The sequence below is a fragment of the Pectinophora gossypiella genome, chromosome 21, assembly GCF_024362695.1.
Source record: "Pectinophora gossypiella chromosome 21, ilPecGoss1.1, whole genome shotgun sequence".
Classification (NCBI taxonomy): domain Eukaryota; kingdom Metazoa; phylum Arthropoda; class Insecta; order Lepidoptera; family Gelechiidae; genus Pectinophora; species Pectinophora gossypiella.
The window spans coordinates 2526866-2537233 of record NC_065424.1 but is presented as its reverse complement, the minus strand read 5'-3'; the positions used below and the strand labels follow the sequence as shown (position 1 = coordinate 2537233).

The window sequence follows — 10368 nt, the reverse complement described above, 5'->3', positions numbered from 1 at the left end:
GCCAGTGTTGCCATTTCTACGTAACGATTACCAACGGGTTGTATATTTCAGCTTCAGCCAGTGTAGAAAATACTTTTATAAATTCTGACTAAAAATTCAGAATATTATTAAAGTATTTTATAATATTCTGACTGAATTATCTACTTTTGTTTTGGTTATATGTGACTTATGTTGTATTTAATTATTCGTGGCTCTGCCCACCCTATTAGGAATTACGTCTTGCGTGAGCTTAAGTACGTATAACATAAATTACAATGGTGCAAAATTAAACGAAAAATGCACCTTTCTCTACTGGAGTAGAATGAAGGGGTTATATTATTTTGAGACAATAATGAAAGAACTGATAAATGATAGAATAATATAATTGAGAAACATTTATTACACTAAACTTTAACTATGTATTTATAACAATATTCACAATTAAAGCACAGTATTGACAAACTTAAATGTACCTATAACTATATTCTATTCACAATCAATTTTATAACAAATTGTACATTGCACTTTCCGTAATGCAAGCAATACAATAAACAACCATTATACTGTACATTATAGGTACATTATACTGTCAATGGAAATGACAAATATTTCACTTGTATAATGAATATAATACCGTCCACTCATCGAAAACTAATACCAATAAATACGTCGTCATGTCTCCCAATCACTGTCCACATCAATACTCTTCAGGTCGACTAGATTATTTTTTGTCTCCGAACACAGGAACTCAATAGTATTACCGTAAATGCAAAAATATTCTAGATTATTTTATGTCCTTTTGCAAATATCCAGTAATAACTTACGTAAGTTGCCGATATTCACAAGTTCTAAGTATATTATGGATATATTTCCGTTTACGATAATGACTTCCGGTTTCCGAAGTTTTCCGGTGTTCGAAGATCCATCTAATTGCGCGAGACCTTCGAGTCAATGTATTTGATTAAAAATCCAGTGTTGCCAGCAAAAGCTACATGATATATTTGTAGTCGCCGAGTGGGGGCGTCTGTCAGGGCGTGTGGTCGGCAGCGGCGAGTGCCTCTCGGTTCTCATAGGCCCAGAAGCCGTGCAACTCCAACAGAATGGAGACGGCAGTATGACCGTGGCCACTGCGGATCAGGTCCTGGAGAGTGATCCGTGAAGGATGCTCCGGCCGGATCATATCGAAGATTTCGTCTTTCACGTCGTCGAAGTTAACCGGCTCCGCGCCGTGGGCTACCATTTGCTCTTGTATTGCCTGTGAATAAATGTTTTAGATATTTTAAGGCTGGTAACAGTGATGGTTTGTGATTGGACGATAACAATGTTGCCATTAGAACTATGAATAGAGCGTAAAATTAGTTGTCTTTGTAAAACACTACCATATAGTGAATGGAACGTGGGATTTCTAATTCTACCTATATTAACAGCAAGAGTTCTAAGATGTTAATTCGAAACTTCGTCCACTCTATTTTAAGTTGACATTTACATTCTCGACTTAAGGACTTTACTTACTGGAGTCGAGCATATATATCATACTGCCAACAAAATATTACATAACCTAAACAGATTAGGTTGAAGCGCTGTCTAAGGATACCCATTTTGAGCCGAGTTTGAGGTCTCGAGGAAGGTTCAAGTTAATATCTTAGAATACGGATGCTAGTTCAACACGAAAACTGACCTTAAAGAAGTAGTTCAAAGTGAAAGCGTCGAGGTATCCCTGCGAGTTGATATCAAGTATTCTGAAGAGATAGGCGAGCGCGGCGGGTTGCCTCCTGTTCTCCAGCGCTAGCACCAGGTCTAGGTAGGTCTTGTAGTCCATCTCCCCGTCGTACGTGAGACATTGCTGGAACACGCGCTGTAGGAACGCGCGAGTCAGCGTGCCTGAACCGTACCTGAGGGTATCATCTCTATTCTAGTTATTTCGTTAACGTAATTGTCCTGGTCAGATCGTAGAATTGATCATTTCATGGTGTGTTCGATTATTATAAAATGGTCATATTTCATGAAATAGCCAATTTAAGTTGCCTATATCATTGAAACGTCCGATATTACAATCGACGTTTGGGCATATCGTTAATGTAGGCGGTGTCCATGCTATGTGGTGTAATAAAAATACGGATAGTCGATTAATTTCTTAGGTTCAAAATGATGTACCTATTCGATATAGAGAATTGTACAATTACATTGATTCATCGACTATAATATTAATCAAGTTTTAAATATAATCGACACCAGCGCCACTACCGGTGGATAATGTTACTAATTTTACGATATGATTGCCAACGTTTGGCCGTATCATGAAGTATTCATGCATTTAGTTGACCATATCGTTGACCCCCTCCTAACATAAAAACTGGATCCGCTCCTGCACAGGATACAATTTCTATCTGTCAAGATAGAAACCGAGTTGCAGTAACACAATTAAGCCTCAGATTTTTATTGTAAATACATCAGAATTACGCCTTAATTTTCGACTGTTTTTCGACAATAACTTCTGAAGTATTTTTGATGAAACTTGAACTCTTTCCTAACTTGCGTGATAATCCCATAAAAAAAGAATTATTGCAATACAATTTGTGGTCTCTTAGAAATGCGCGGACAAACATACATACGTACATACTCATATGGAATTTGGCACACGTGTTTAGAAGCCCACAAAGAGTAACATTATACAAAAATTATTCAATTCTAACAATATTAAATACATACGGGTCCAATTCATAACTTCCTTCTTTTTTTGAAGTCGGTTAATAATATAGTTACCCAGCCAGTTCGTTGATGCTGAGCATGCCGTTGTGGTCTCTATCTAGGTTGAGATACTGCCCGTACACGCGCAGCGCCGACGCCGCGCTGAACCAGTTCTGCTCCTGCAGCTCCATCGGCAAGTCCTCTTCGCGCAGCTGTTGACCAATACAGTTGGAGTAAAAGTTACGCTTGCCATCTCCAACGAAGCGCGTAGAGCCACAGATCATCAATAGGACAACCTGTCGGGTCTGCATGACAATCGCGCCGCGCGCGGCGTCAATTATATTGAGCGCTTCGACTAATAGCCGTTTGATGTCCATCTACGTAGATAGCATTCGTATCGTTTATTGGTCCAAGCGCTCGATATAATTCGCGCCGCGCGCGGCGCGGTTATCATGCAGACCCGGCTGCAGTCATTTCTACCCGATATTCTTTCTAAGATAGTCTATGATAAGATGAATGTTCGGGGGTTCCTAAGCTTCTAAGATAACAGTAACTAAATATCTTTTATTTTATGTATACTAATATCAAATAATTACAAATCAAAGACACTGTAATTTAAATACACAAAACTTTTATTAAGAAGTAAAATTATTTAATTAGAAGATATTTTAATGTAAGGGTTGTGTTTTTACCACGAAGGTTAACATAACATAACAAATACTTTATTAAACAAATAGGAAAAAACAATAGGCGGCCATATTACTAAGTAGCAATCTCTTCCAGGCAACCTGTGTATGTTAACTGTTTTTCCTTTTTTTAGGATAAATTATGTATGATTTTTTATCTGTAACTCTTTTAAGTATAAATGGTGAGTCTACCACATATCTCAGGCTCTATCGCTCCAAGACAATCGAATTTTGTGAAGAGGACATTTAAAGCCACATTTGGGATTCTTCTTTTACTTACTTCCGATAAACCTAGACATAAAATAAATACACTTAACTACTTCCGCACAATATCCTATGAAGAGCAAATGACTGAAAACCAGCGGTGGATGGTGCCGTAGCACGGCTAAATTAAATCACAGCACTAGCTGAGCCATTTCCTTTGGCCCGTATTCGTAATATTCATAATTACGTACCTAGCTCTTATACAAAAATGTAAACTGTTAGTGGCAATAAATGTATTTTATTCTTATTCTTAAATGCTCTCTCACTCTTACCTCAAGCAAATCATCAAGGAACGAGCAGGATAGTACGTCGCGTATCCGGACGCGGCCGACCCTTAATGGATCCAGGAAGAATAGGAACTTCCTCGCGCATGTGCACACGTAGAAGGATGTGAAGGATGAGTCCAGCCCATCCAAGGCCGCTAGTGATGGCACCAGCTCTGCTATATAGCTTTCTAGGTCCTGGAAAAAGTTGCAGAATTGTAATTTATTATCAATTGATCACACATCAAATTCTACATTAAAAAGAAATGTTCCGCTTAGACTTGTGTGTGATGGATGACTTTGTAACTATGGAAGTAACAGAGGAAGAAAGTAACATTAAAAAATACTTTAAATTGTGATTTTTTCAGAAAATATGAAAGTTAGCTCAGTGGGAGTTTTTTTTTAATATTTGTAATGAAATGCACTATTGAATTCCTATTTAAAATCAGAATGACACTTTTTCGGGTAAAAAAAAAGCATTGTGCGTCAGTTATATCATTTTATAATTAATAAAGAAAATTTGTAAATACAAAATTAATTCACATATTATAATACCATTTTTTTGTTGGTTGGATTATCATGTGCTCAGCCGTGAAGGAAAACATCGTGAGGAGACCCAAATTCCTAAGAAATGCATTTTCGGAGGTATGTGACCTAACCTGTATTGGGCTGGTTTTCTGTTTGCGGGTTGGAAGGTCAGCAAGTCGGTTCTGTAAAAAACCGGACCTGTCAAATCTTCAGTTTAGGCAAGCGGACCCTGTGAAAAACGGGATAACGCCAGGGAGATGATGTAGTAGTAACCTGTTCAGTGAGGTATCCTTGGCCAGTGACGTCATAGAGCGAGAGTCCAATCCTGGTCTGCTGGAGCCATACGCGGCGCATCACGTAGTTGAACAGGGACACGGCGCGCACCCGCCCCGTGCCGCCCTCCGCTGCTTGCAGGCGACCAAATATCTCAGCTGTGAAGTACGGCCTGAAACCGCACATAATGGATCATCAAGAGCGTCCAACTGTGGCTATTCTCTATGGTTTTGGTAATCAGTATATCAGTATGTTCAAAGTCATTGTAAATGACCCTTGGTTCACAAACAAATTGCATGTCTCTTTGTCATGTAGGTCAGCTGGAAGAAATCTCTTTAGAGATAAGCTTACCTGTACTGTCTGTTTTCTTTGTATGTTTCTTTTGTCCATTCTATAGTGTACAAATAAAAAAGTAAAGAAGGATATCCTCCAGTACTAGACCATTCCTACAGCATGAGAGGAGATAAAAGAGATGACTGCAACCATAGACCTCGTAAAACAAATATATACTCAATGTGTTAGTGGCACATCTTGTCACGAGCCACAGTACAACCAAAATTGCACTTTATTTGAACTGACATACCTAGCATCTTAATTTGAGGGAACAAACTTATACTATTTACATAATTTAATGTATAAAAAAACCCAAGCGAATGTTAGTCTATTTGTTTATGTCAGTGACCACAACTTACAGAGACAGGATTGAATATCATGGAAAAAAACTACATAGATTATGTCTCACCTGTATTTAGCCCCGGCTTCGTCCCTAATCTTCCTGAACTGCAGGTAGTCAATCATCAACTCATCATTGTTGGCCATGCTGTAACTCCCGTTAGACTTCTCCAAGAGACTCCAAAGGTGTTTCAATTCACTGTTATCCAATAATTCCTTACTCTTCTTCTGAAGAAACTGTGCCCTTGTCTCCTCTCTCAGCTTCTGTGCTAGAACTTCATCAGGGCGCGGGATCTTGAAGTAGAATTTGGGTATTTTCTTATAGGATTCCATATTCCCTTCTAATTTGGGTTTGTAGAGTTGTTTGAATGTGTCCGCTTCAGTTTTTTCACTCTCTTCTTTTGTTGTACTTGTGCTGGTGTCTGTAGATTTTTAATATTTAATAATAAATTAAAATTAGACGTGAATAGATGCTATGCCTCTGAAATACAAATAATAACTAAATTTATATGACGAGTCTTTGTATTGGTGAGAATCAATGACTTTGCTGTACAACGTAACGCATACTAAGCACTTAGCACTAGCACTTATTTTGTGAGTAATATTAAACAACAACGTAATATATAACAATGAAAAGAAAACTCAACATACCATCCAACTTTTTTATGTATTTCCTTAGTCGATCTTTCATGTAATTATTAACTTTTATTTGCTGAATATCCATAGGTTTAGCGTCACCAGAAGCATTGTTGTTATCACAGTCCTCAGATTTTAACTCTTTAGCTGTTTCTGCCATGATTTTATGTGAAGATCGTGAAGAGAAACCACAAAATAATCAAAATATTTACAGTTGTCATGGTGACAGAGATTTGTTTTTGGTTTCATTTTACGCATCCCTTATTTTTGATTCTTATCCTTATTGAAGACGGGTAAAAATAAATATATTTCCTGAAAAATATTTCTTAGCTTTATTAAGTTATAATACAACACTTAGACATACTTACCGTTTTCAAAACGAAAGTATGGAAAGTTATCACCGCGGAATAAAATATACTTCTAGCGGATATCACAATATGGCATATATGTGAAAAGGAACGCTGTGGCGTAGTTATTCTATTGAATAATAGATGGCGCAATATTATAATTCCACTACTAGCCACTAGAGGCGCTTATACTTTAAGAATTGTGCTTTGCGAGCCTTTAAAGTAATAACATAAACATAACATAACATAAATAGCCTATATACGTCCCACTGCTGGGCACAGGCCTCCCCTCAATCAACCGGAGGGGAAAGTAATACCTATTTAAAATAAATAACGATGAACATTGATTTAAAATCACTGACTTAAATGAATTATCATTCTTGGGATAAATAAAAATTTAGATGTGTTATGTTGTGTGGGGTACTTAATAGCGATGGGCGTTATTAACCATAACTGGTTATATATGCAGTTACGAGCTCGAACAGTGATCACTCGTTTTCCACTACAACAAAAACTAGTGATATTCATAACGCCATTTAAACGATCGAAATAGGCATCAGTCTTCAATAACTCTTTTAATCACAACGCCATAAAGTTAAATCGAATTCACTCTTATGTTTAAGGCATAGCGTCGATGTTTGGCTACTTTCACTACTCACGCAAAATCACTGGTTTTACAATACGTGTGCGTGAAGAAGAATTAAGTTATACTGCTACCTAACCAAACGATTTTACGTTACAATTATCACGTTTGCTTCAGAACGTTGTGAAAATAACTAGTTATAAAAATCACTAGTTAAGAAACTAGTTATTGGAAATCACATAACGCTTACGTTACGTTATCTCAAAAACCGATAACGACCCATCGCTAGTACTTAACCTAAAACGAAAATTATAAAAAAGCAAACACAAAGGCTAGGCAGCCTAGTTTCATGATGTTAGGCTGTCCCTTAAATGGGCGAAAGAGAAATAAAATAAGGTAATAATTATAAAACCAAACAAAAAGGCGCAAATCAAATGTCCAATGCTAATCAATGCTTACTTTCAGCATTAAAATTTTTGGAATAAGTACTATTTTTACGATATAAGTACGGCGAAAAATGAGTGCGTCCATTTTATGAGACAGTTATGACAGTTGTCTAACTCCGTAAGAGTTGAGTGAACCTACTTATAAAACTTTTTTCAAATGGTAAAACGCTTTAATACATCGCACGAGTTATGTCACTCGTGCGTTTAAACGCAATTGGTTTAAAATCACTGTTTTCTTACCTGTAAACTAGCTAGTTGGTAATTGATACCTACTTAATACGCACTCAACTGCCCCCCTCAGGTGTTGGACAAATTACTATTTTTAAAATATACATAATGACGTATTGCCCCCGATTCCTGCAGGCACCGCCTAATTTTATTTTAAGTTATATCCGTCATTTTCATATCCGTCGTAAAAAGGAAAGGGACGAATGATTCACAGCTCTTAATTTTAGGAAGAATGAGTAAATGAATGAATAACCCGGGCGAATCAAAAAGGTACGTCGCTGGTATGCAATCCGTTTGACGTGCTGTCTACTTAACTGTGTCGGGTTATTGACTGATGTAAAATTTTTACACGGTTGGTTTAGATTTGTGCTTAAAATTGACGTGTGTTCCATAAAGGAGAATGGGCGAATCTGGTCCAAGAACCTCCACTGATGAGACTTATATGTAATGAAAGCTTATGCTTTCCCTATGAATCTGGCAAAGTACTATCAGATTCTGTCCCGGGGTTCTTTTTTTACGGCCATGTTTGTCCTGGCTAAAAATGTGATAAAATACAGTGGGAGCTAAAATCGGCTCAAGATTTGTTGCTGGATAACAAAGTCTACATAAATAATTATGTATCATATTGTATATCATTTTAAAGAGGATCTTTTCCAGAATCCGAAACATAAAAAAAAAACAAAAAAAAATCTTTTTGTAAGCGAATTATAGTCAATTTATATCTGCAGCGCCATTGTTTCTCGGTAGCTAAGTTCAAGTTTCATGCCTTTTACCCCTTCCAAAAGTATCTTACCGATTTTTTTATATTGCTTCCGGAATTTGATCTGAGTGATAATAACAAGAAAAATAAATAAACACCTCTCCGATAGAGACCGGCTAAGCTATTGCCTATTGCAAGAAATCGTCATCATTAGCAAGTCATTACGGTATTGCATATTATAAGCTTATCAGCAACTTGGAACTTGGTCCAAGAACCTCCACTGGTGAGACTTGCATGTAATGATAGCTTATACTTGTCCTATGATTCTGGCAAAGTTCTATCAAACTCTGTCCTAGGGTTTTTTTACGGCCATGTTTGTCCTGAGTGTACAGTAGTGGACTGCAAAATCACCTCAGGATTTGTTGTCGAAAAACTATTTAACTAAGTCTATATACATAATTATATATCATAATGTATATCAATTTTAAAGGGAAAGGTTATCAGAATCAGAAACACAAATAAAAAAAAAATGCATTATGTAAACGACTTTTAGCCAACTCACGTCCGTAGCACCATTTTTCTCAGCAGCTACGTACGAGTTTCGCGCCTTCCAACCTTTCCAAAGAAGCCCAATCATTTTTTCCTTCTTCTGATATTACATTCTTAACCTGACAAGTGACAACAAAGAAAAAAAAAAATAGATACCATTCCGATAGAGGCCGCGTAAGCTATGGACCTATTGCAAGATAACGTACTCAAAGGCTAGTCATTATAATCCAACAGACGTAACATGATTAGAATGCGGCGGGACGGAAATGTAGTACATCGCCTTATGCGAAAGAGACGAAATATGTGTCTCTTTAACACTAACAGCAATACAACTATACAACTATACAGCTTAGTACGAGAGAAACAAGAAATAAGTCATTCTAATCAAGATGCAATACAATGACTCTATTGTATACAAAAGAAACACATTAAACAAGTTCAGGCAATAACTGGTGCAAAAGGCGGCTTTATTGCCAAGGTAGCAATTACTACCAGGCAACCTTACGTTTACGATACGTTTGTTGTACCATTCGGCATTGTTTATAAGACAAGATATAAGCCTGGATTAATAAAACAAGATTGTGGTGAAAGAAAACATACTACATTTGCGTCCTCCCGCATTCTAATCATGTTACGTCTGTTGGATTATAATGACTAGCCTTTGAGTACGTTATCTTGCAATAGGTCCATAGCTTACGCGGCCTCTATCGGAATGGTATCTATTTTATTTCTTGTTGTTGTCACTTAGTCTTGTCAGGTTAAGAATGCAATATCAGAAGAAGGAAAAAATGATTGGGCTTCTTTGGAAAGGTTGGAAGGCGCGAAACTCGTACGTAGCTGCTGAGAAAAATGGTGCTACGGACGTGAGTTGGCTAAAAGTCGTTTACATACTTACTTAATGCATTTTTTTATTTGTGTTTCAGATTCTGATAACCTTCCCCTTTAAAATTGATATACATTATGATATATAATTATGTATATAGCCTTAGTTAAATAGTTTATCGACAACAAATCCTGAGGTGATTTTGCAGCCCACTACTGTACACTCAGGACAAACATGGCCGTAAAAAAACCCTAGGACAGTGTTTGATAGAACTTTGCCAGAATCATAGGACAAGTATAAGCTATCATTACATGCAAGTCTCACCAGTGGAGGTTCTTGGACCAAGTTCCAAGTTCCTGATAAGCTTATAATATGCAATACCGTAATGACTTGCTAATGATGACGATTTCTTGCAATAGGCAATAGCTTAGCCGGTCTCTATCGGAGAGGTGTTTATTTATTTTTCTTGTTATTATCACTCAGATCAAATTCCGGAAGCAATATAAAAAAAATCGGTAAGATACTTTTGGAAGGGGTAAAAGGCATGAAACTTGAACTTAGCTACCGAGAAACAATGGCGCTGCAGATATAAATTGACTATAATTCGCTTACAAAAAGATTTTTTTTTGTTTTTTTTTATGTTTCGGATTCTGGAAAAGATCCTCTTTAAAATGATATACAATATGATACATAATTATTTATG

At 36.9% G+C, this 10368-nt stretch overlaps 1 protein-coding gene across 1 annotated transcript; it reads right to left on the bottom strand.

The window, feature by feature from the left end:
• Positions 1-346: 346 nt before the first annotated feature.
• On the bottom strand, positions 347-7701 carry LOC126376575 (serine/threonine-protein phosphatase 2A regulatory subunit B'' subunit gamma-like). The gene is made up of 8 exons (XM_050024060.1): positions 7606-7701; positions 6005-6301; positions 5424-5775; positions 4682-4853; positions 3890-4078; positions 2743-2879; positions 1658-1871; positions 347-1234 (listed from the first exon to the last, which is right to left on the bottom strand). The coding sequence occupies exons 2-8, from the start codon at positions 6147-6149 to the stop codon at positions 1007-1009; spliced, it is 1437 nt and encodes a 478-aa protein (XP_049880017.1). The 5' UTR covers positions 6150-6301; positions 7606-7701; the 3' UTR covers positions 347-1006.
• Positions 7702-10368: the final 2667 nt, after the last annotated feature.

Bases quoted from the DNA above. Each gene is read 5' to 3' on its own strand.
- LOC126376575 (XM_050024060.1), bottom strand. From the start codon at position 6,149: ATGGCAGAAACAGCTAAAGAGTTAAAATCTGAGGACTGTGATAACAAC. The intron at 5,776-6,004 runs GTATGTTGAGTT...AAAAATCTACAG, and splicing joins ATACATAAAAAAGTTGGATG to ACACCAGCACAAGTACAACA. The intron at 4,854-5,423 runs GTGAGACATAAT...GTGCGGTTTCAG, and splicing joins GAAGCCGGGGCTAAATACAG to GCCGTACTTCACAGCTGAGA.